Source organism: Echinops telfairi, unplaced genomic scaffold (assembly GCF_000313985.2).
Source record: "Echinops telfairi isolate 266 unplaced genomic scaffold, ASM31398v2 ScPeMD7_3533;HRSCAF=4204_1, whole genome shotgun sequence".
NCBI lineage: Eukaryota > Metazoa > Chordata > Mammalia > Afrosoricida > Tenrecidae > Echinops > Echinops telfairi.
In genome coordinates this window covers 8,188,353-8,215,919 of record NW_022107432.1, presented here as the reverse complement: position 1 = coordinate 8,215,919, position 27,567 = coordinate 8,188,353, and the positions used below count along the sequence as shown (strand labels likewise).

General features: G+C 39.0%; 1 protein-coding gene across 2 annotated transcripts in view; it reads left to right on the top strand.

Annotated features, from left to right (window-relative positions):
- The window catches only part of PRIM2 (DNA primase subunit 2), a 407,580-nt gene that overhangs the window by 160,567 nt on the left and 219,446 nt on the right, over positions 1-27,567 (top strand). For both annotated transcript variants that reach the window (XM_045294844.1, XM_045294843.1), the window contains exons 6-7: positions 13,591-13,683; positions 16,676-16,813. In XM_045294844.1, coding sequence (XP_045150779.1) covers positions 13,591-13,683; positions 16,676-16,813 — 231 coding nt within the window. The remainder of the gene's footprint in view (positions 1-13,590; positions 13,684-16,675; positions 16,814-27,567) is intronic.

Here is a 27,567-nt window from a genome sequence, read left to right as displayed (position 1 = left end):
AGTACTTGAGTGGAGGCCCAATGTCCTTCTGCTACCTTAATACTAAACCTATAAATATATGCACATAGATCTATTTCCCCATCTCCATATATAAATATATTTGCATATGTACATGTCTTTATCTAGACGTCTATAAATGCCCTTTGCCTCCCAGCTCTTTCCTCTATTTCCCCTTGGCTTTCCTCCTGTCCCACTATCATACTCAGTCCCCACCAGGGTTTCACATTTCTATTTCTGTTGACTATCTGTAAAGCTAGAATAATACATAGAGTATTGTCAGGACAAACGAGATAGTAAAAGTAAAATAGCATAGTAACTAGCAAATAATATGCATGAATCATGAGCTGTTACCAACTTATGAATAATCTTCAGACTAACACACAAACTCCTTTCTCCCCTTTGGCCAGCTTGCTTATAATGGTTGGTGAACAAACACGTTCAGTCATCACATGCTTTCAACCAACTGTTGGTTATGCTTGATTAGTGTTGCCATTATTGCCTCATGCCACTACTTGTGCAGTTACTTAACTATTTTATTTTTCACTTGAGAATGTATATGACATTCAGTAGGTATTTGGAAAATACAAGTTTTGTTAATATAGCTTAAAATAAATTTACAGAACCTGAAAATATGTCCCAACTGGGAACTATCCTTCTTCAGGATGGCTATGCTTAATTATTATTATTATTTTTGACCAATATGTAAGTATTTTCACTTTTTCCCCTTTATTTCTCCCCCTTTCTTACGTTGTTCTTTGGAAATGGGTCATAGAAGGATAGAGATGGAGTGGTGGTGGGCTGAACGAGTAATGCTTTGGTTTCTAGAATTATTTCAACCATGGTAGTGGTACTCAGAAGAGTTGATACCTTTGCATTGTGGTTTTGGCAAATAATATTCAATATATCTTGACAGCCAGAAGAGGGAACACATTTGTAAAAAAGGGAAGAGCCTTATGGAGATGGAGTGACAAAATTGAAGCAGCAATAGATGCAACTATAGGAATGATTGTGAGGATGGTACAGGATTGAGCAGTGTTTTGTTCTGGTGTACACAGGTTGCTAAGAGTCAGAACTCATTTGAAGGCACATAACATACATGAACATACTACAAAACCATAGAAATCCTTTTTAAACAAAGATACCAAAATATGAAGAAGCTGTTCCTCAAAAGATCCTCTATACAAGTCTATATGCCTCGAAGGCAATGGTGCCATGCTTCCATCTAACCATACCTGAATAATTATGCAACCTTTAGTTCACACCACATCCAAAATGAGAGTTTTGGCATCTTTGAAGGATTCAGATTGTGTTCCTTGTAAATGATCTTTGAGTTTTGAGAACCGAAAGAAGTCTGAAGGGTCCAGCACAGGGCTATGGAGTGGATGCAGAGATTCCCAAGACAGGAGCTGCCTTGCTACTCTTGGTGAATGAGCTCATGCATTGTTGCAATAGAAAAAAAATCTTCAGTGCAACTTCCCTGGCCTTTTTCTTACCAAAGTTGTTTTCAAAGTAGTAAAATGCCTTCCTAATAAGTCACCATGATAATTTTGTGTCTGGCATTTACATAATCTCCTGTCAACTTGAGTGAAGGGGTGGAGTCTAGCCTGTAAATCAGCTCTTAGCCAGTGGTGCCTCTGTGGGCATGGCTTTCTCCTAAGGATTTTGGGAACACCTGTCTTCCTCCCTGTAGGCAGGACACATTCTTATTCTACTTGACATTTCTTGTTGAGAAGCCACATGGAGCCACACTGATGGCAGTCAGAGCCCTGGAGATGCTTCCACTGCCACTGGACCCACAAGACTTTCCACCCACTGGCCTGTGATCTTCCTGCATTCAAAATCATTGCATGTGTTGTGAGTCTGAAGAGGAATTCATAGACTGGTATCAGATATATGGGCTAATATAGGACTTATGGATTTGATCTGGACTGGGCTGGGATGTCTTATTGTGTTAGGCAGAGTTCTCTAGAGAAACAAAACTAGGACATTTATGAATATAGATAGCTAGATAGATTTATACAGTACGAAGGAATATAACAGCTAATTAGTCCACACAGCAGTACAGAGGGCTCAGTTCAACTCACATCGTGGAACAGTTAATATACTGGAAGTCCTTCAACTCACAAGGGCTGCTGGGTCCAAGGTCAAGGAAGCAGACAGCTGAATGTTCCCTTAGGCAATGCAGGCATAATCTGCCCACAGGAAGCAAACAGCAGGGCGGGTCACTGACAGTTAATAGCTCAGGAGCTTAGAGAAGCAGGCCTGGATGGGATATTGAACTCAAGCAATGCAAGACCACAGGATGTACCAGCCTCAAGATCAAGTGATGTATACACCAGCAGCATGGCAAAGCAGGCCTTGAAGGAACCTCAAACTCTAGCAACAAGATCCATGGGTTGGCTTGTCCCACAAGTAGTATAGCTTACAAATTGAGAGAGAGAACTAGCTAAAGCAGTTTCATGCTTGTCCGATCACCAAAGAGCAAGAGAGCAAGGGGTGGACCTTTCTAAGCTGCAACCTGATTAAATCCACACACTTATTGATGCATAATTACTTCTTGATGTAAAGTTCTCTCTTACACCTATATGAGTGTCAATGAACTTGTTTGTCTGGTCCACCCGGACTGAAACAGTATCCTTTGACAAGACTATCAAGATTATGCTTTGGATACTTGGTCAGCTGACTTCTCTATTGACCTAACCTGCATTTGTTGTAGGTGCAACTATCTCTTGTGTGTCCCATGACATAAATTTCTTCCCTAACTTTTAAAATATTGATGTTGGTCTTTTCTTTCTTATTCATTATTTGTATTTTATCTTTATATTATTATTATTATATTCTGTCACTTTATTTCGATTTTGTTTTTTATTCTTTTTCTTGGGTTTCCCAGTTTGTGAAGAACAGAAGGAGTGGCTGCATAGAGCTAATAACTGATGTAAGGTTTATAGGGGACGAAAGGGGAGGATGTGGCAGATAGGGAGGGTGAGGGGATTTCAGGAGTAAACTGTGAAGGCAGGTGGGGGTGAGGGAGCACTAGAACTGATTGTGATTACACAACTCATTTTAAAGATGATTTAACCATGGCATTGGGAGGTGGGGTGAGGTGGGGGATGGATGCTCTAAAATCGCTCGTGTTGTAATGATTGTACAATTCTTCTTGGCATAATTGAATGACTGGACTATTGTATGATATGTGGATTAGGTGCCAATAAAAATATAAAAATAAAGTGAAAAAGAAAAGATTACTCTTTGGAGTAATCAAAACAGTTACCATAACCTTCTGAACTAACCTTCTTGCCTTATATTCAGTGGTCCAGCAGAACCCCCTGAAAGTAACTGTTTTGATTGCACCTTTTTTTTGAAGACACCCTAATGAAATGAGGACAAATATTACTGAAAGAAATAGTATGTATTCATCCACTGATTGCAAAGACATGTTTAAATACATTTTGTTTGGAATAGACTGCATATATGAACTGGAACCCCATAAGCAATACTTCTTGACTTACCCTTATGTATATTTTTATTCTTCTAATTTTTATAGAATGGTGTTCCTTTCAAGCAAGATTTCCTTTTTAGTAAGGGCTTTGTTCCTACAAACATGTTTGAGAACCAGGCTTCCATTAAATTTTTGTCCTCTGTGGAAATAGAGAAAAAGAAGTGCCTAATTAAGACTACCACTCAGAAATATGAGTCTCAGACTCTTTGGATTTGGACAAATGTAAAAATGAGTAGGCTTGCCAAAAGCAATGATTCTACATTGTTATTTTAATGCTAATTGGATGGTAGCTGGTCAACAGCTTTCTTTAATTTTGAAGTAAAAGAACAAATTTGAAATGACATCAAGTAAACAGTGAACAATTAGAACTGAAATTTTAAAATACCATTTGTCACATTCAAAGCATGAACAAAGGGATAAATTTAATATACATGTGACTGCTCCACTGAAACTAGAGAACATTGCTGAAAAAAATTAAAAACGCCTAAATAAATTAGAAATATATGATTACGGGTAAGAAGAGTCAACAATGGTCAGTTATCACCTCTTAACCAAATTGATTTATAAAGCCCTGCAAAGATAATCCAACATTATGGCAGACCTTCTTGCAGAAATTGTCAAACTTTTTAAAATGCATGTGTAAACATGTAAACATACAAAATCAATTTTAAGAATGATAAAAAGGACAAAACTGTAGGGCTTACACTACCTGATTTAAAGACTTACTATAAAGATATTAATCAGAACTGTATACTATTGGTATAGAGTAGACGTGGAGGTCAAACACACATGAACTTAATCATCGAAGGGACTTTTATAAACTATGATACCAGTAATTTTGTCCAGGTCTAAAGAATTGATGGTCCTGGGATTTTTACCATGATTATAGTCTTTTTACATGATGAACTGAAGAAAAAAGGGAAGTTCTTTAAATATTTCTTTTTTTTTAATAGATAAAGAAAGAGTACTCTAACACCAAACCAAAGTCCTTGCCATCAAGTGAATTCTGCATCGTAGGCGAGCAGAACTGCCCTGGTAGATTTCCAGGAGCAGAAAGCTTCAGTTCTCTCTCTTGGAGTGGCTGGTGGTTTTGAATGGCTAACCTTGCCATTAGCAGCCCCGTGCTTAATCCACTACACCACCAGGGCCCCTAAAAGAACTGGAAAGGAACCGAATCAGGACTTTAAGTGGATGTATAATGATTTCCCATAGGAACACATGCAACATTGCCCTTGTTGGTGCAAAGAATGAGTAAGAGCATAGTTGTGATGAAGTCCTTTCTGGTAAAGCTTTTTGGGCGTTTTTCTGCTAGCACTTTGGGTAACTTTCTCAAAATACTCTTAAAATAAGTGACTGTTATTATTTTTTTGCCCAACAGAAAGTCAACAAGGAAAAATACCTTCAGCACCCCCCAAAATGATTGCCACGACCTTAGCTTCTGACTGGTTCACTTTTGCTTTGACAAGGCCAATTCTAACTCTTGGTAGTCATTGTTATGATTGTGCTTTGTCTTCAAGATCATGCTGGGAAATCCTTGTTTCATCTTCTGTTCTTCAAAGAAATGCTCAGGATCCTGATGCCATTTGTTTAAAATGTCCATAGGAAGCCCTGTACTTGTCCTCAGGTAATCGGAAACCTACTGAGCAGATTAGCCTCACCTTAGTTTTTCTGTCCGAATTGTCGATGCTGAACAATTGAGATGCCTGTAGCATCCCTGCAGCCTTCTGCTGTTTGTCATCCATCCTCTTCAGCTAGGGCGAGGACAAGGTTCATTTCCCCACCTCACAGTGACGTATACCTTTCTCTACCATATCTTCCATATCGGCTGGTCCCATCGTAAAACCAGTCTTGGCATTTGTAAACTGCTGATTTCTCTGTGGCAGGGCCCCCACAGACTTTTGTAGCAAATCTATTTCTGCATTCTCCCATCCAAGGTTCACTGTAAATTTGATGCTTGTTCTTGCTTCAGTATTAGTACTCTTCATTTTGTTCTGATAAGGACTCTTTTCAAATGGATGTCATAATCCTTTGTAGTGTCTCAAACTAGAACTGTTCTATCATAATAAGCAAGAGGGGATTTATTTTGGTGCATAAATATTTTGAAATCCATGTATTCATAATTTGCATTTCCATGAACCTTTTAAAAGCTTTGTAAATTGCTGTACATCTTTATAAGTGGACAACTGTAATGGAACGAGTGACTGATACAACACACAAACCTTTGAAATGGCTGTATGCTGAGAACACACAAACCTCTGAAATGCATGTATGCTGAGAACACACAAACATCTGAAATGGCTGTATGCTGAATGAAAAGTAAAATAAAGAGCAAGTGCTCTGAGCCCATTTCATGAAGTCCATCATACTTTTAATGATGCACTTCTGATTTTAGCATGAAGTTGTCACACATGGTGGTTCTTATGTATACCTTTCTCTACCATATCTTGTTCTGTGAAGTCTTCTAGATGCTTAGGAAAGTATTCTGGCAATATGTATCCTAAATATATTTCAAATAACATCTGCAATCTGTTGCATATCTCGTGTGTGCAAAGAATTATCCAAGGTGCTTTAGATAAGCCTCTCTTTTTAATACTCAGTACAACAATGCAAGGAACTACTCAAAAAGCTGTTTGGATGGCTGACAGCACCTCCCTCATGTTTTTTTCACCTCTTCTAAGTGGTAAAATCATTGTCCTTTCATGTCTCTGCATTCACAGAAACAATTAGAAGCTGCACAGAGCAAGGTCAGGGGAGTCAGGAGCCTGGGGCAAGAGAGGTATGCTGTTTATTGCCAAAAACTGGCCCACTGAGATGGCTATGTGAGCAGTTGCATTGTCATGATGGCAAAACCAGTCCCCCATCTGCCAGAAATCAAGCCTTTTTTGTCACACACCGTTATGCTATCTTTTCAAAACCTCTCAATAGAAAGTTTGATTAACAGTCTGACCTGGTGGAATGAACTCCAAATGTGCTAGAAGTCGACATTTTCATCCATTCAGGAAGTTGACAGATGTCCAGAACGAGTTTTGTCATCATCATTTTACCTTTTTTTGAAATGAGAAAACCACTTGTGCACTTGAGTTTTTCTCATAGTGCTGTACTTGTAAACTGTGTTCCACATAATAACTCTGTGGCATTTTTCTTGAGCAGGAAACAAAATTTCACAGCTGCACACTGTTCTCTTAAATCGGCCATAAAAAAAAAGAAGGTTGAGCGAAAAGGCTTTTATGAAAAAATTCACTGTCACCAGAGAGAACCTTCCCAGGTGATGCTACTGGGTGCACTAACAAAGAGCAAGTTGCTGGATGCTTGCCTAGCAGGAAAAAATGCATACTATAAAAGCTCTGCCCTGTGAAGGGAATGTGGGGTAGAAGGGGGGAACCAATTACAAGAATCTAGCTAGCAGCGTGGCAGGTTGAATCCACCCAGGGTTGTACCAGAAGAAAGGCCTGGTAATCTACTTCGGAAAGATCGATGCCATTAAAAACCTTAAGTATCAAAGTCCTTTTGAAACACAGCGTCACTATGAGTCAGAATTACTGTGACTGTAACTGGATGGCATGTGGAATGTCTCAGTAATTAGAAATTAAGTAAATAATGATCCATCAATGTAGTGAAATCTTGTGTCGTTAGCAAGAGTGAAAATTATGAGGCATTTCTTGAATCTTTGAAAATGAAATGGAAAACAGCAAAATATGAATTGATATAATTATAGTAGTAGAAAATGTATGGACAGAAAAATAAATAAATAAAAGATAACATTCTTATAGTAGAATTATGATGAACTGTATTGCAATTTTCCATTAGTGTTAGTTTTTATAAATAAGCAGGAAATAAAAATATTTTTGGAAGTAGGAACTTGAATTTCTGGAATTCTCAAGCAGTATTTTTATTTCTTAAAAGGTGTAAGCATTATCCTTTGAGGTGGGTCTGTCCAGACCACAATGGGAGCAAACTAAGAGTGGGGGGCGGGGGGGGGGGGGGGGGGGGGGGGGGGGGAGAGAAAGAAAACACCAAGCCCAGGGATGACAGTTCTACTCAGAGCAGCCAATGCACAGAGGACCTTAGGGCTGGCCCTACCATGAGACAGGACATTCCCTCACTGACCCATAGCTCTACAGGGAACAGCACTGGAAATACTACGTGGAAAGTGTGCCAGGTCTGCCCCATGCACAGGGAGTGCAATAGGGCAGCAAGGAGAGAAAACTGACCAAGTCCCTGAGGAATCCTGAAAATAGACTTCTGACTTGGGGGACACGGCTTGGCACCTCATCAGACTTGATCTGAAAACATACATAAGGGTCAGCAGACAGACCTGGAACCATCCATTGGTTTTTTTTTCTTGTTTTGCTTTTGTTTTATATGTGTCGATCTACATAAGATAGGCAGGACGAACAATCATGAGGAGAAAACAATGGGAACAGTGGTTCCAGCAGGACATGGGAGAGGAGGGGGTGTAAGGGAGTGGGGAGCCAACAAACTCAGGGATAAGGGAACAACAAGAGATCTAAAATTGATGGCGAGAAGGTTGTATACTGCCTGGTGGCGTTTGATCAAGTGCAAAGTATCTGAGAGGAATTACTGAGAGCCAAATGGAGGAGGAGCATGATAGTGGGACAGGAGGAAGGTGAAAGGAAATAAATAGGAGGCAAAAGCTATTTATAGAGGCATATCTAATGGCATGTATATATGTAAATATACTAATTTATAACAAAAGGGATAGAGACCAATGTACTTATATTTATATGTTGAGTATTAAGATAGCAAATAGACTTTGGACCTCTACTCAAGGCCTCCCTTAGCGCAACAACACTTTGTTCTAATAGCCTGGCACTCTTTGATTCTCACCTTCCTGGCGATCCTGAAGACAAAATGGGTGTATAAGCAAATGTGGTGAAGAGAGCGGATGGTGCCTGGCTATCAAAAGATATAGCGACTGTGGTCTTAAAGGCTTGAAGTTAAACAAGCAGCCATCTAGCAAGGAAGCAATAAAGCCCACATGGATGAAGCACACCAACTTCCTGTGTGATCATGAGATGTCGAAAGGATCGGGTATCAGGTATCAAAAGATCCAAAACAACTATATTGATGTGAATGAGAGGGTTTGGATTGTAGACTCAAAGCCCATCTGTAGACAGTTGAATATCCCCCCACAGAAATGTTGTAAGGAAGGGATAATTCAACCAAGGTGCAGTATAGCACGGACGAAACACACATTATTCCTCTAGTTTCTGAATGCTTCCTTCCCCCGACTACCATGACCCAGTTCTATGTTACAAATCTGGCTAGACTGGAGAACACATATCGGTACAGATGAGAGCTCTTGACACATGGGATTCAGACAGATAAACCCCTCAGGAACAGTAGTGGGAATAGCAATATCATGAGGGTATGGGGAGAGGGAAGGAGAAAGAGGGAACTCATCACAAGATTGTATATATAGCCCCTCGCCCCCAAAAGGGGACGGATAACAGAAATGTAGGTGAAGGGAGACAATGGACAGTGTAGGATACTAATTAGTAATAATTGATTACTATTATTACTGTAGGGGAGGGATGGGAAAAAAGAGGAGCTTATACCAAGGGCTCAAATAGAAAGAAAATGTTTTGGAAATGATGATGGCAACATATGTACAAATATGCTTGAGACAATTGATGTGTGGAATGTTGTAAGAGCTGTAAGAGCGCCCAATAAAACGATAAAAAAAAAAGACAACCTGTACTTGGTGCTTTGTAACTTTTAAAATTTGTTTGCTTTTTAAAAGAAGGGTTGCTGCCTTAGTTTGAGGCCCTTCATGTACCTTATCAGTGATAGTGAACATTTTAGGACAAGTACCAGGCAATTGTTAGATCCCCAGTCACAGCAGCAGAAAGAGCTTGTAGTGTATACAGGAGAGCTACTCGGTGTGTGTGTGTGACACACATGAGATTACCTAGTCTTGTAAAGATTTACAGGACACAACACACACACACACACATACACACACACACACACACACACACACACACACACACGAGACAGATACCCAATTCTCTGCCTCCCTATCAGAGAATTCTCTCAGACCAAAGCCTTAGTTTAGGCAACTTATAAAAGCAGATCCGTCCACCCAGGGCTACCCATTAACTGTTCTCCTCAGCCGTGGAAAAGAAAAGAATGGGAAATGTGGTAGGTGCTTTGACTGTATAATTGGTGTCTGTGGTAGTGGTGGTGGGAGGTAGTTGTAGGCAATTATATACTCATACTCTCATTTGATAATTTATCTATGTTTATCAAAAATGCCTTTCTTTAACATAGTGCTAGACAAATAATTCATGTACTTGATTCATGACTTCAGAACGTGGGTTAAATTAAGAAGTCCAGGACTTGGCTGCTAACTAAAAGGATAGCAGTTTGAACTCACCAGTGGCTCTTTGGGGAAACAGACCCAGCAATCACTACAGCCCAGAAAGTCCTCTGGGGGCAGGTCTTTTGCTCCCTGAATGACACCTGAGTCAGAATAACTTGATGGCACACAAAAGCAACAGTGCTCTTATAGTAATCAAATCATTGTAACTACTTTTATTATATAATTGAGACAAATATTGAAAAGTATAAAGAAGAAAAAAATATATCTGTAATTTCTTTGCCCACCATTAGACTGATTTTGGCACAGGACTGTCTAGACTTTTTGTTATTTATACACAAAAATAAACGTGAAATCTCTTAAAGATTTATCCCATATACATTGTGTTAATTTACTTTACTAAAGTAATACTTTGTTAAAGAATTAATATTCTTTAGCAATATCTTGTAGATATTTTTCCCAACAATACTTACATGCTGTTAGATGTCATCACGTCAGTTCTGACTGTAGCAGCCCTGTGTACAACAGAAGAAAACACTGCCTGATGCAGGGCTTTCCTTTTTGAGGGGGAGGGGGCTTCAAGGCCTAGAAGTGGAATTGCTGGATCATATGGGCAGATATTTTTAGTTTTTATAAGAAGTTGTGAGATCCCTTTCCAAAGTGGCTGTGTCTCATTTATATCACTACCAATGATTTATAAAGTTCTGGGTCCTCTATACTTTAGAAAATATATTTTTTCTCTCTTTTCAGTTTAACACATGTAACGTTTTATTGGCAGTTAGTGGTAATTCATTGTGGTTTCCAGTGTAGTCTTAATTGCATTTCCCTTATAGCTAAGTAGGTTGAACTTCTTGTTATATATTTATTGACCATTTGAATTTTCTTATTTGTAAACTGTCTTTGGCTCATTTTTCGACTTGATAGTTGTTTTGGCTATTTTTGGTCTAGTGCACAGCTATATGCATTTTAGAATCATCTTGTAAATGCACATACACATAAGATGTTGTGCTTTTGTTTGGGATTGTATTGAATCTACAGATCAATTTGCGGAGAAATGGTACATTTATAATATTATACCTTCTGGTGGTTGGTTATAGGAAATCTGTTACTTGGATCTTCTCCAGTTTCTCTCTGGAAGGTTGATTTATCTTTATGGAGACATTGCACATCTTTTATTATGTTGTTGTTTTTTCTAGATACTTGACAGTTTGATCCTGTTGTAAATAATGTTGTCAGGTGCTATTGAGTAAGCCTTAGTGACCCCAGGGTAAGTGTTAGGCTGCTAACTGTGAGGTGGTTAGTTCAAATCTACCAGCTGCTTTGTGGGAGAAAGATGGAGCTGTTTGCTCCTATAAATATTTATAGTGTTAGAAGCCTTATATAGGGTGGCTATAATTTAGAGTTGACTCGACAACAATGGGTTCAGTTTGCTTGTGATAGTTTTTTGGGGGGTGGTAAGTAATGGTTTAAAAGAATTTCATTATTGAACATTGTTGCTTGCAGATAGAGATACAATATTGTTTTCTCTATACCATATTTTACATTTTATTTTGAAACTGTCATTATTGCGAATATATCTGTGGATTCTTCTGGATTTTGTAAGTATACTAAACATATATTTGTGAATATTAACAGCTGTTTCTTTTTCATTATATATACTTTATTATTTGCTCTTATTTTCGTTCAGGGTGTCTTGTTTTCAGTGTGTTTTTTGTCGACCTTTTGCTGGATACTGTATGTGGAAAGTTATGTGGAGATTTGAATGTATTAGGGCCTAGGAGGGTTATATCTTTGTCTGGCATAGTTTTCATTGGTTTCTTCCATGGATCTGGGAGCACTGCTATTCTAGGGTCATTTTAATTCAAATATAGGAGCCGAGTTCCATGGCCCAGTACATAGTGGAAAACTGGGTGACATAGCCATCATACACTGATAAACTATTGATCGAGTCCCTCCCACCTAAGTAAGTCTTCAGTGTCTTAGATGAAAATGGGGAATGAATGTCTACTCTTTACCTGTTTCTTTGAAGCTGCTTTCCCAGAATTAACAAATATAAAAGTGCACTTTACATGTCAGCAATTTCTGGTTGATGTTTTGACTTATTAGCCGGTGATTTGGTTTAAATTATGTGGTCCCCTGTTACTGGAACCTAAGGTTCCCTGGTAGTAAATTCCCTGGCAGACTGTTCTCTGAAGATTACAGTTTGGGATGGAGATTTCTAAGGCACCAGGAGTCAGAAACTCAAGAGATAAGGACCTTCTCCAGGACCCAACAGAAAGGGAGAGTGAGAGGGACAGAAGGGGACTGGGGTGGGGGTGAGAGAGGATAAGGGAGAGAGGGTGAGGGAAGGGACAACTGGAAAGAGGGAGTAGGGGGAGAGAGGAAAATAGGGTTGGGACAGTGAGCCTTCCCCTAGAGCAGTTGAATTCAGACTAATACCCTCCTAGATTATGAGGGTAAATTGATCTTTGTTGGTTCAAAGCCGTCCACTTGTGGTGTTTCTGTATTAACTAACAGCACTATATAATTAAGACAGATGGCAAACACATTTGAGTTAAGAGGCAGGCGAAAATAATTTGAGCTGGAGTGTGACGTCCCCATCTCTGTTATAACAAGGATTGTACTAGGTGCTGGGTGCACAATAAAGGAAAAGACAATGTTATTCCCATCCCCCAGCAACTTGCCGTCTGTTTCTGAACTGGCAGAATGTAATAATAACAATAATCATAATAATAAAAAACAAAAATTATCAGCTAAATCTAAACATGTGAGATTACGATGCATGTAGAAAGCAGGGAGGGGTATGGCAAGAGTGAAGAAAGGAATGCGGAAGGAGAGGAGCTTTTTTGTTCACCTACTCTGTGCTATATAATTGATATGCATGATACTCTGTGCTATATAATTGATATGCATGATACTCTGTGCTATATAATTGATATGCATGATACTCTGTGCTATATAATTGATATGATAGGCTTCAAAAAGTTCATGCAAAAATTAATTTAAAAATAATGGAATCTTTTCCTGAACTTTTGCAGCCCCTTTATATTCCCTTTATCTGTAGAACAACACTGCAAATTTATTGCTACTATTATGCTCTTTTTCTGTTGAGGACACTAAGTCTTAAAAAACGTCAAAGAACTTACCCCAAACATTTGCCTATTGAATGCTAGAGCTGGAACTTCAATTGGAGGCTACCAGGACGCCAAGGTTCTCACACAGCTCCGAGCAAGAACAGGAGAGCGTTCCTTCACAAGACTGATGGGAGCAGAAAACTTTTGCTGACCTCTCATTGAGCACAGATGTGTGATGATAGAAACCTAAGACTCATATAGTTCTTCTACATTACATTTTTATTGCTGTGTAACAAATTGCTATAAATGCAATGACTTAAAACAGCATGCATTTATTATCCCAGGTTCCCTGACAGAGGAAATTTCTGTTTGCTAAAGCCAACCACTTCCCCTGTTTCTGTTATACCAACCCGAGAGAACTGACAAAAATAGTACTACATTATTATCTTAATTGACAATTTATTATTATGTTGATGAACGTTGGTTTTTGTGGTTTACCACTTTGGGGTTACTAACACTTACAGACTACTATCTAGAAGTTAAAAAAGAATACCTGTCTATTAGATGTTGCAAATATCCCCTTCATTTTATCATCCGGGCTCTTCAGGAAAGCGTTTTATTGAAACTGAATGAGGATTTTAATTTCTTAAGCAGTAAAATTTGTTTCCTTTTAGATAAGTGACGAAAAGAAGAATCTGCAAGAAAAGATCATTGCTTCATCGCCAAGTTCAAATGGGACTCAGTGGGAGTTGGAGGCAGTTTATAAGGTGTGTAAGCTCGAAATACTTTCCAGTTTTGTTCATTGTTTTACAGTGACCTTTATATCCATAGGGCCTCCCTATCACCAGGGTAGGCTGCTTTCCTGCACAGTCACCTTCCCGCCACGGCTCCTCGTGTTCTGAGCCCTGCTGCTCTACTCCTGCTGGAGGCCATTTTCTTAAAGAAAGCCCCTCCCCACAGCACTTGGCTTCTATACCCTGCAAAGGCTGCTGCTGCCACAGATAATCTTGCCACTCACTTGACTTCTGTGCTGGATTATTACATTGAAGGCAAAGCCTTTTTGCAGCTCTTGGCCTCTGATATCATGCTGTGGGCCACTCTCCCCCATGGACTCCCTTTCATTGCACTTGGGCGCTAACACTATGCTAGCTTGATCTTCCCTGAGGATGCCTTTTTTCTTTTTAACAGTCTTATTGGCACACAGTCCATACATCATACGGTTTACTAGTTCAATCATTCCTTTCTGAATCATTTCTATTTTCAGGACCCTGCACTTGGGCCACCTCCATCTTCCCCTGTACTCCCAGAGCGGACAACCTACTTTGCTTGAACTCACTGCATGACTTTCCGACTAATTTCAGACGTAGAAGGAGGGGGGAGAGCTGAAGTTCATATTAATATTTGAGAGTTGCAGTCCTGCAACCCCTCACTTTCTTTCTGGGGGAAAAATGCTGTTTATTATTAGTGAGTGCCAGTAATTTAAAATTCTGCCTCAACCTTTCCTGTCCATTTCTGCTTCCCTATTTCGGCCAGTTGGGGCATCATTCAGTAAGCCTTCCAGGCTTAGAGTGGGAGAATCAATATTCATTCCTCCCACACCACACGTTTCCTGTCATACAGCCTTCACATCTCTTGCTTCTGCTTGGGCATTTTATCTCCACTGTGACTACCCTAAAAGGCTGTTACGTTAGAACTGAAGAACCCCCAGAGTTATTTAGCTCATCTTTCTCTCCTCCCTCAGTTTTACAGATCTAGCCACTAAAGTTTAGAGGAGCTCATTAAATTTGCCAAAATCACAGGCCCAGTTAGCAATAGAGCTTCAAATAGAATCCCCATCCCCAGACTTTTACCCATCGCTGTCTGTTTGCTTTTTCTTCTTGGCTTGGGTTATTGCAGCCAATCCTCTTACCTGCTGCCCTAATATGCCCTATGGGAGTCTACTCACATGGTGTAGTATCACAGACAGTTCAGTCCTGTCCAACTGTGTGACTTTCCATGTGCTTCTGTCTTATTTTCTCAACTAAGTGATGAACTAACTGCCTGTATCCAAGGACTGTGTTAAAATAATAGAAACAGCAAATTAATCCAAATCAGCTGGTTAAAAACATGATCTGTTCATAGGGTAAGGTAACATGTCGTTTGACATACAGAAGAATTGTAAGCATTTGGACTCAGTTCTTCCCTAAAATATGGATTAATAGGGCAATTGGAGTTAGGCTTTTTTTTTTTTTTTTAATATTGGAGAGTGAAAAGGATTTTTTCAGTTTACTTGGAGCATGAAGTCAAGGTCCTCCTTGGCCAAGTTACATTCTGCTATATATGGCTTATCTCAGAATTTTTAGATAGATTATGGGACACTAAAAGATATAAATCTAAAGCTCACTGCTATCAATTTGACTTCACCTCTTAGCAACGTGAGTGGACAGACTAGAACTGCTTCCTAGGGTTTCTGAGACTGAATCTTTACTGGAGCAGACAGGTTCATCTTTTTCCATAAAGCAGCTGGTGGGTTCAAACTGCTGACCTTGTGTTAACAGTCTGTTACTTAACTCGATGTACCTCCAGGGTTCCTTAATAAAAGATAAATGTAGTATAGTATTGATATTCTTCTAAGTATTTACTGGCAAATGCTTATTTTAATGTCAAAACCCAACACTTACTATTTCCTTTTTTCAGTTTTGAGATTAACTTTCCCAATATGTTTTTCTTTCCTTTTCTTACAATCCATACATACATCAATTTGGGAAAGCACATTCGTACATTCATTGCCCTCATCATTCTCAAAATATTTGCTCTCCATGTAAGCCCCTGGCATCCACTCCTCATTTTTTCCCCTCCCTCCCCACTCCCCTCTCCCTCATGAACCTTTGATAATTTATAAATTATTATTTTGTCATATCTTGCACTGTCTGATGCCCAATATGTTTTTCTAGAGAAAGAATTGAATCATAGGTGAAGAAATTTAGGATTACTTTGCTTACTAGTAATTTCCACATTGAACTAGTTAACATTAACATTGGGATTCTATTTGGTGGAGATTATAATGTGAATGTCATTTGAGGTGAATATAATGTGCTTAAAAACCCAAACTTACTTCCTCGAAGTTTATTTTGACTCAGAGTGGTCCTACAGGACAGAGCAGACTTGCCCCATAGCGTTTCCAAGGCTATAGCCTTTAGGTAAGTGAACTCCCAAACTTTCTTCCATTGAGTAGCTAGCTAGAGGGTTTGAACCACTGACTTTTCCGTTAGCAACTGGGGGCTTACCCACTGTACTTCTAGGGAGCAGTAATGTGCGTGTGCACTACTACTACTACTCATGACTGTTGAGTCACTGCTGAGTCATAGCGACCTGTGGGGCCGGGTAGACCAGCCCCTGTGAGTTTCCAAGACTAATTCTTTATAGGAGTAGAAAACCCCGTCATTCTCCCAATAATGTGCTCAGACGTTCCTAAATTTAAATCTTGGGGATTATAATGTATAAACCCATATGTTAATAATAAGAATAAAGCAATCTAACTGGTATATCATCAGCATCATCTATTCTGAAATGAACCATTTGAACTCCCATTTCCTTCCTAATGCTGAATGTTTTGTTTTAAGGCCTATACATTGATCTTTCGGTTTTTCTTTTGGGTCTCCTTAGACTAATGCATGTCTGACAGGAACAATTCTGTGTAGTCTTACTGCACGTAAAGACTGCAGAGATTTTTTTCATGGCTACTGTTGGCTGACTTTCCCCATTTCATTCTGGATTCAGATCCCCTTTGCTGATGCTCTAGATCTGTTTCGAGGAAGAAAAGTCTATTTGGAAGATGGCTTTGCATATGTGCCACTTAAGGACATTGTGGTGATCATCCTGAATGAATTTAGAGCCAAACTATCCAAGGCCTTGGCAGTAAGTTTTCACTTTATCATTTGACTCGTTCACATTTTTTAACAATATGCCCTTGGTCTGTGTTCTTCAGAGAATAAGTTAACTTTCATAATGATATTTTGATTGCTTTTGGTGCTCTACTGGCAATTCTCTTGATTTTTTTGTATTGCAAAGCCTAAATAAAATTTTAATGAATTTTAGTTTGTTTTATGAATTTCCATGGAAAATAACTTTAGTTTTAAATTTTTCTTAGGTATTGTAATATACATGAAGTATATTTGCTACTCAGTTTGTCTTTGTAATAAACCACTAGAAAAGAAAATGTCTTTGTTTTTGCAGAAAAAGGTTCTGTAATGTTTTTATATATTGTTTTTAAAGGTTTGTAACTTTCTAGATAGAAGACAGGATCTCTCTACAGATAATGAGAAAAGACAAGACTCCTATTTGTTTTTCTTGCCCAAACATGTTTTAAAATAATTTTGAAATAATCAAAAACTGAGAAAAAATTGGAAGTTTTAAAAAAAGCAAACAACTTTTTCCCTAAGCCATTTGTGAATAAGGTGCCATCCTAGTTCCTCATTACCCCCACGTTCAAAGAGAAGTCAAAAAAGATTGCTACCAGGGGCTTCTAGTTCATATCTTCATGGGTCTATTTATTTATTTTAAAAAGTTCATGTCTTCATGGGCCTATTTATTTTAAAAAGGATGTAAACATGTCTTGATCTGTTGCTGGCTACAGGAAAATGTCTGTGAAGTGTGTATGCTTGTCTCAGTTCTGGTGCAGTGTCTTCAGAAAAAAAACTAGTAATTTTTGTCCCCTGGACAAAAATAATTTTGAGGTCAAGCCTAATATTAAATTAAAAAACAAAACAAAACTCAAGAAGACATTGGCCCAAATCATTGAAGCTTTGCCACAATGCTATCCCATTTAAAACAACAGCTTTTAGATGGAACAAGCATTGTAAGGATGGCTGAGAAGACCTCAAAGATGAACTCAGAGAAGGAAGACCATTGTCCTTAATGAAAAACTTCTTGCTGAAATCCAGAAACTGATGGAAGAAGGCCTTAGACTTACCACGAATACAGCAGCAACTGAAGCTGGAGATGCCCAGTGGCTCGACATTTTTAGTTTTAAGTGAGCAGCTAAACCTCTGTAAGCTTTCAGCTCTATGGGTGCCGAAAGTGTTGCATGATGAGGAGCCAGCTTAGAGAAGGGATCTTTCCATCAATGTTTTAAGCAACATCAAAACTAATGATGACGACAATTTTATGGAACAAATAGTAACTGAGAACACTGATTGGATTTACTAATCTGGCTTCTGCGGTGACCTTACTGGACCTGTTAAATTTAAGGCAGAAAGGTCAGCTCAGAAATGGTGGCTGTTTGGGGGACTGTAAAGCTGACTAAGTGTATAGACTAGTAGCTGTGTGGAATACTTATTTGTGTTTGTTTCTATGTATTTCAATGAAAGTTATACATCTTCAATACAAATATCATAGAAATGTGCTGTGTTCTTTTCATTGCAACCTGCCAGGTAGCACATGATTCTGATTTGCCCCAAATTCTAATAGACTTTATTATAATTTATTTATTAAATTTGTTTTCTGTTTACTACTAATCGTCTGTTCTGGATATCCTACTATATCTTTTGGCAAATACATTTGGTTATATACGTAGGAGTGCAAGTCCAGGTTGAAGCGTAACTCTGTGTTGAGCTTTAATAGATTCATACTTAGTTTTTAATGACTTGGTCCTGATTATTTGTGTTCTGTGTGGAATTCTGGCCTCAATGTTTGTGGTACTGAAAGAGAGGGGGCAATAATTGTCCCAGGTAATGCTTGGTTATCTCCTAGTTAGGTCAAGACTGCGACTGGTTAAGAGGAAGGTAAAAAAGCCTTATAGCAGATCATGCAGGAGAGTGGATGCGGATGAGAAGATAGAGGGGTTTCTTTTAGGGTTGTGGTGAAGTAAAAAACCGATATCTGACACTATACTCTCTTTATTATTACTTTCCTTTGTAGTGAGAAAGGTCTTGACCTTGGAGTATGTAGTTGAGATGTGTCAGCCTTATTAATGGACATGCTTTTATAAGTTGAGAAAAATTGTCCTGAAGTAGATAAAGATATTTGATTTAGAGGATGACATAAATGGTGCGGGGGGGAAAATATAAGTTGATGGAAGAATTTACTCCAGGAGAGATCTGAAAGCTTTTTCTTGACCTGTGATCATGTGATCATTATAATAATATTACTATTCCAGCTTCTGAGCATCCTTTAGGACTCGTGAAATTTTGCCATTATTTTTTCCTTTGAGAAGAAGTCTTTCCTTCCTGTATCCATGTTTTGAGACTCCAGGGTGGTCCACTGGGCTCCTCAGGAGCCTCCTGTAAGTCCCCATGTGTACCTCCTCTGTGCTCCTGCGGCATGCTGCATTACAAACTTGTGGTGACATTACTGAGACTATGCGTTTCCCTCCCTAACTAAAATGTAAGATTTTTGAGAGCGAAGGGCTCGGTCTTAATTCCAATTCTCTATCTCCAGCATCTAGCATAGCACCTATCATCTAGGACCAGAGCTCAGTACAATTTTGTTGAACTGATAGACTCTGGAAAACAATAATTTCTCCATTTGTGTACAGCTTTTCATTTCTGCAGTATCTCATTTGATCCTAACCACAAGCTTCTGAGAGAGACAGGGATTATAATTTATGTTATACAGATGAAAAAGAGAAGCTAAGTAATTTACGCAAGTTTATTTTGATTAGTAATTGGTGAAGCCATGATTGGATTTCATGTCTTCTGACTATAAATCTTAGATTATTACTGTGTCTTTGTAGGGAATTGTACAATCAAGGACTTCTATATCTTCACACTAAGAAAATATTGCAGATCCATCTGTTAGGGGCTAGTTTTCAGAATTAGTTACAAAGGGCAAATTTGGAGCCGCGCTGCATCCAATAGTCAACACAGTGAGGGAAAGGAATGGGCGAAAGATGTATGCCATTGTTCACATAATAATATGTGATACCTCAGCCACTTCGGTCAGATGGTTTATTTCTTTTAAATAACTGGTTTATTTATTTCTTAATTAAATTTTTTTTCAATGGTTTATTTTTAAATAACTTTTTCATTTGTTCACCCTCATATTGTTTTGAGTATTAAGATACAGTGCTTAATAAGATAAGGTAAGTTGTTTTCTTTTACAGTGCTTTTGTTCTAGTGGGAGATACAGACAGTTAACAACAACAAAATGTGTGTGAAAGAGCTGAACAAATAGAAAAGAGCATTCTGGGCTTGTAAAGTTATTAAGACCAAGGCCCCAAGGAAGAAATGTTGGCATCTTTGCAGAATGAAGTGGTGTGAGCCGGTGGGGACTGATGTAAGAGGGCAGCACATGGCTGGGGCACTGTTTCTTTCAGACATAGGGTTGTATATGGGGCCACTGTGAGCCAGAACCAACCTGATGGCACCTGACCACACCATCACCACCACACTGACTCTTGAATTAGATGTAGGTCTTTGAATAAACGACGGCCCAAAGTTTGCCTTTTAAAATATAGTATAAATGTCACTGGATAATTTTGAGCAAGGGGAATGACTCTGAATATTTTTTCCCAACAGTTTTATTGGCACATAATCCTCATATCATACAATTCAACAGTTAAATCGTTCAGTCACACCAATGGGAGTTGTCCAATCCCACCACGTCTACCTTATATGACCCCCACCCCCACCCCCTTGTTACATCTCATTCAAACTGAGCTATGCAATTTCTGTCAGTTCTAGTGATCCCTTCCCCCTCCAACCCTCACTGTTGGCTCCCCATATCCCCCTTCCCTCCCTACCCCCCCATCCCCTACCCTTGCATTCCCTACAACACCTTGTGTCAGTTGTTAGCACCATACACCCATTCCTCCTGTGCTTCACAGCTGGGAAACCCAACAGAAAACAGTGCAAGACAAATTGCGCTAATGTGGTAAGGATAAGATCACATTAGCATAAAGGCAAAAATACAAATGATGTGTAAGAGAGAAGATCTCCATCAACATTCAAAAAGCCAGGGAAGAAATTCCTGTCATGGGACATCTAAGAGATACTTGCACCCAGTACTAATTCAGGTTGTGTCTATAGGGTGGCCAACTGGCCCTGTACCAAGTTCAATCCCTCGTAATCAGGATTACAATGGTCTCTGCCTGGTAGTAAGGTTGATGGGGACTCTTGCCTTAGCTAGAGTGGATCTGCCAGCAGCTAGATCTGACTACATATCCTGCAGATGGGTTTTGGGCTCCCACGGTCCTTCACTGTCTTCTCCAAATTGGAGAATTTTAGCTCTGATAGTTTTCTCTTCACCATATTCGAATTTTGTAATTGTCATATTTGGGTCACACAAGCTGGTATGCTTCTTCTGTGTGGCTCCTCGCTTGGATGACTTCTTGTTTGAACATAGCATTTAAGACCCCAGACACTATTTCGATTGATAGCCAGGCACCATCGGCTTTCTTCACCACACTCTGCTGCAGCACCCTTCTTTCACTGATCATTTCATGAAGGTGAGTAACTATCAGGGTCGTGATGTAAGGACTGATTGTTTTTAAATTGTTGCTAGGATGTAGTGGGAGCCCAGAGCTTATTTCTGGATCATGCTTTGGGGTTTTTTTTTTTAATTGCTGTAACTTGGAAATTAATACGGATGAATTTTGTCTTAAATAGATTATAGTGGCTGTTGCTTGGAAATCTGCTTTGTTGGGTAGAGGAAAAAAGGTGACCAGTCAGGGAGGAAACTTTTTGTAGTAATCTCCATGTATTGAAGGGCTCTGTTGTGTAGTGGGCTACACTCTGAGCTGCTAATCACAAGGCTGGCGATTTGAAACTATCAGCTGATCCATGCATGAAAGATGAGGCTGTCTGCGTAGTCTATCATTTAAATAAAGACTTAAAGTCTTGGAACTCGGGGGTGGGGGGTGGGGTGGGTGGGTGGAGGGCAGTTTTATGCTGCCTTATATAGAGTCAGATTGAACTTGATGGCAGTGAGTTTGGGTTATTAGTTTAGATGGCATGAACTAGCATGGATTTGGAGGTGGTAGCAATTAGGAAAAGTGAGTGGATTTCAGTCATATTTTTGAAGTATTGTTGGTATAGTGGATTTGCTGTAGAGAAAAAGGAATCAAGAATAATATCAATTATAGTAATGATAATATGATAGCTCAAATTTAATGAATGTTTACTATTTATCAGGTGCTACACATGTTTTACATGAGCTAGTTTTTTAGTCCTCAAAATAACCTTATGGTTTGGTTATCATGCTCACTCTTCGAAGCGTGTGCCTTTGCATGGATAGTACGTTTGGAGCAAGTAAGATTTGACACCAGGAAGTCTGGCCACAAAGGCTGCATTCCTGATTACTATTACCCTGCCTAGACTTTTGGTCTGAATATTTGGTTAAAGGGTGATGCTTCTTATAAAGTTGTGAATGGCTGTAAGAAAAGTGAAAAATAACGTGAAGAGTTCTTTTTTGACCATGTAAAGTGGGAGGTGCTTATTAGATAGTCAAATAGAGATAGTAAGTAAGAAGATTGGAGTAAGTAAAGAGTTTGGAGAATGAGAATGTGCAACGACACTATATGAGATCACACAGGGACCGTGAAATGTCAGTGGACAAGAGACAATCCTGCACCCTGGATTTTCACATGCTTCCACTCTATGGCATTGAGTGATGAAGCTTTGTTTTTTTTTTTTCCATTTTAATGAGACAGCTTTAAATTGTAGGTGAATTTCTATAAAGTAAATTCTCTTTTCTGGTACAGTACGATTAATTTCACTTTTTATTTGGGTCTCATCATTAGAGGGTTCTAAGAAAACTTCCCAAAAGTGGAATTTCATAAATATATTTCTAACACCTCTAATTTAGATGTAGAAAAGCATTTGAGAACTTTCTGAAGAAGTAATTGATGGGCAAGAAAGTTTTCATGGAGTTCAGAAAAAGAGAGGATTTTCTTTTTGAAAAGGATTTTCTTTTTTACTATTTTAGAATACTAGTTGAATCTATGGCTTACCAAGTATTTGTTGCTTTCAAAAAATATGCTCTTTGTAGGCACTTGATGAAGTAACTTTCCAAGGAGCTTAGAATCCTCTTAAATCTCTCATTCTTTTTTTCTTTTTGGAGTAGTGCCCCATCCAGTTCCTTAAACTGTGGCTAAATGTAACTAATTTTCTGGAACAATTACTTTTGGAATCATATTGGGGCTTTCTTTGTCTTATTTGTTTCTAGCTAGTTGAATCTTTGGGCTTTTAGCTGATTGATTTGTCTTTTCTAATATTGCTTCCTGATTATTTAATGTTCTTTTGAAGGGGCTTTCTAAGAATCGGTGCTCCAAGAACTAGTAAATTACTGTGGATAATAGATGTCACCATCACTGTTTGTTTTGGTGCCATGGTACCAATTTGTAGGAAAGAAAATATTGCAGTTTGAATCCATAGGACGAACAGAAAGAAAGCATTTTCTTTGGGGTGTGGGGGGGGGGGGAGTGCTCTTTCTAACTTGGCACAGTTTTGTGTACTGAGGATACTAAGCTGAACTGGATCTTTGCTCTGTTGTAAGATATTGATTTGTTGAGACTTTTATACGGTTTACAGTTTGTTGTTGTTGCTCATTGGTTTTGTACAGTTTGCAATTTGTTTGTTGGGAGACAAACATTTCTTTTAACATCTGTCAGGTTTCTGCAGGACACCTTGGTAGTAAGGGCAGTGGAAAGTTAGGAGAGCATCCTGACTTTAAGAAGACTCTCATCTGGGAAGGGAACCTTAGGGACTTGATAATTATCTAGAAAGAGGGAAATGCCCAGTAGCTGTACTATATCACCTAAAGTCTGGAAATTAGAGAAAAACAGTTGATGTTGGCTTTAAATGATTTTTAGCTAAGGGAGATGAATAGCTTGCGGAAAAACCCAATAGAGGTAAATGGTTTGGTACCTGGCCTATGTTTGGAGAAAGGTTGGCAAATGGATCAAATTGGAACAGTGGGTACGACGAAGCTAACGAGTTTAGATTTTTCTTTTATATGTTAGTAGTTTCCCAACTTTTCTCTCATTGTGCTTTCCAATTTAGAGTATCACACTTCACTGATGTGCAGTTGTACACATTATAAAAGGGGAATTTTAAAAAAAGTGAGGAAAAATAAAAATTTTAATAAGGCGCCCCCCCCCCCCATCTCGGTAGATCATCTTGCTTCCATCATTGTTGTAAGTTGCTGGCATCATAAATGGGTTTTAGTGATAGGGGCTTGAATAGCACAAGATTTGAGAGCAGTCCTTGAGCGGAAATGAACTTTGTATTGTGTGTGAAGGGTTTATAGGGTTCAAAGAACACTGGGTTGAAACTCGGTGCTTAGAGAATCACAGAGACTAAGAAGTCATGTTCATGGGTCTCTACTTTGAAGCCACATGGTGGCAACAGTTTTCACTACACTTGATTTTAGCAAAAGGCTAAACGATGTGGCAACAGTTTTTTAAGGAATAAGGAATGAAGGTGACGAGGGCCACAGAGCAAACGCAATATATTTTAAGATTTGGATGCTGCAAATGAATAAGTAATTATAAGTAAGTCTTGGTATCATATTCCATATGTGCTTTATTTTAGAAAAATCAGTCTGTGAGCACCATTCATACATACAGTTGAGTAAAAAATATTCTTAAACATTAGTGAAATATTCTAGTTTTTTTATATAATTGGTTTCAGTTCTTTATATATTAAAAAAATCAGTTATATGGGAAAATGCTTTGAAGATTTCAAAGTACTATATATGTCCAAGGGAGCTTCAACAAGTTCATAGGAAAATTCTGTCTTTTAATTTGAATTTTTCATGAATGTTTTTGAAGCCCCCTCATAGTCGGTGTTCATTTGTAGGGGTTAGTTCATGTGGAGGAAAATGTTTTTAGACGGTTTATTTTTTCTATTCAATCACAAACCCCAACCTACTGCCAGTGAGTCAGTTCTTACTCCCAGTGACCCTATATAGTGTCCCCAAGCAATACATGTTTACAGGAGCAGATTGCCCCATCTTCCTCCTGAGGATCAGCTGATAAGTATAACACTTCTCCTCCTCCTCCTCCTCCTCCTCCTCTTCCTCCTCCTCCTCCACCACCACCACCACCAACACCACCGCGCCTTTATTCTCATTACTAATCCACTGCCATGCAGTTAACTCTGACTCAGAGTGATCCCATATAGGAAGGACAGAACTGCCTCTTGGGGTTTCTGAAACTTTAAATCTTTATAGGAGCAGACAACTTCTTTAGCTGGCTGGTGGATTTGGACTGTTTACCTTTGCTTAATAGTTCAATTCATAACCCACTATGCAACCATGGTTTACATTTTATAATTTTAGAAATGATTGATGGGAAGACTTCTTATGATTCAGAAGAAGCTTTTTGGTATCTTCTAATTGCCTGCAAAGGTCCATGTGTGAGACAAAGGGTGCACTTGACCACTAACATAAGACTGTCCTTTCAAACCCACCTAGTGATGCCATGGAAGGTAGGCCTGGCAGTCTCCTTTGTAAAGATTACTGACGCGGAAATCCTGGGGAATGCCTCCACTCTGCACCAGGTGAGGTTGCCACGAGTCAGAATCACCTTTCTTGCAGTGGGTTTTTAAATGGCAACAAATGTTATTTTTAGAGCAGGAAAAGATCTTAGAGTTGCCCCTTTTTCTTGGTAGCTTAAAAGGTAAAGTTTGGTTTTTAGATACCAATGATTATGCTGCCTTGTTTTATCATGTATGGTAGTGCCTAACACAGTACTTGCTTTCAAAAGAGGCTCTAAAACGATATCAATTGAGCCTCTTTATTTCCACTCTAAAAAGCACAGCCCCACGAAAGTGTTCTGTGTCCTGCCGAAACTCATGCAGCTGGTTAACGAAGGACCTGGTTAACGAAGGACCTGAGGTCTGTAGTCTGGTTTCTTACTGCACGTGTGGCTTTTCCCTAGGCCCCAGCAGACACTGTCACTGCTCTACCGCTTTCTCCGAGCCACCAGCAAGCTCCTTTCACCCACTCCTGCTTCTTCAGGGAAGCCATCGTGCTGTTTAACTTTAATGATCTCCGATGCCTAGCCTAGTGCCTTGTGAAGAGTGGGTGCTTAGAATTGGATGGATTACCTTGTGCAAGCTGCAAGCTTGCTGGTATTTGTCTATGTATTTGTGCACGGAACTAAAGTTAAATGGGGTTTGTGCATCAGTGCATTGTTTCCAGAAGGGAAGAGTGACCTAATCCAATAATGTGTGTCAAGGGTTGTATGTGCAGGTCTTTGAAATCTCACTTGCAAATGTTTAAGACTGCAGAATACTTGTGACGTTAGTCTTTTTGATTTTTTCCCCTGAGATTTTTATATTGCTTAAAAATTTACGATGCAGCATTTGCTAGGTTTCAACTGTAGCTGCCTTGAAGATGGCAGCTCCATTCTTCATGATTGAAGCCTCCAGAGGAAGCCTTAGATTACGACTGTTGTGCTAACCCTTGTGGTTTGCTTTCCTCATTCATGGAAAAGACCCCACCCCAAGCGCTGTGTAAAAACGTCTGTTTGCCCGATAATATGTCATATTTATGAATTACAACTATACATTTTAAAGACTCAACCTAGATTGGCTGAAATATACTGAATAGTTTTACACATTAGTTATAGGTTTTGTTTTGCTTTCACGGACACAAGTGCAATGAAACACAGATTTTATCCCTATTACCTACTTGTGATGAGAAAATATCAGCAGATTCTAGTTGCTAGGAAACAGCAGCTGGGAAGACTGAAATAGGGCTTTTTGTGTGTGTGTGTGTGTGGTGATGGGGAGGGGGATGGTGGTACTTGTAAATTCAATTCTTTGACAGTCCTACTTTTAAAGAGCCAAAATTTGTTCAGTTACTACAGAAAGATACATCATCTGTTAGGTTTCTAATTTATAAATATTACACAGGGGATCTACAAATAAATTAACCCTATAGAATGGATTAAACATTGAGGGTCTCATATTTTAACAATGACTACACATTGGAAAGTAATGATTACATATATCTATTTGAATTTCAGTTTTCTTAGAAATTTTGGATTCATTGCTAATGAGAGAAGGGTGAGAAGAAGAAGGGCGAGAAGAAGAAGAAGAAGAGCCCAGAACAGATTACAGCCAAAGTAAAATGTTAGATTGATTAAAATGAACAAGGAGTGGTCACACATTGGGCTGTGATCTGGAAGGTCAGCAGTTCAAAATCACCAGCCACTCCTTGGGAGGAAGATGGGCTTTCTACTCTCGTAAAGACTTACAGGCTCAGAAGTTCAGTGGGGCAGTTCTGCCCTGCCCTTGGGGTCACTATGAGTCAGAATTGACTTGATAGCAAAGAGCTTGGTTTGAGTTTGTCTTACAGAAATAGGATCGACCACCTCCTCTGTTAGATTAGCCGGTTTTACTTTCATATGGGATATGTATTAATTAGGTATCAAAGAAAGGGTAAATATATTTAAATCATTTTACTGGGGGCTCGTACAACTCTTATCACAATCCATACACCCATCCATTGTGTCAAGCACATTTGTACATTTGTTGCTATCATAATTCTCAAAACATTTGTTTTCTGCTTGAGCCCTTGGTATTAGCTCCTCGTTTTTCCCCCTCCCTCCCTACCCCCCTTCCCTAACAAACCCTTGATAATTTATAATTATTATTACTTGTCATGTCTTATACTGTCTGATATCTTCCTTCACCCACTTTTCTGTTGTCCACCCCCCAGGGAGG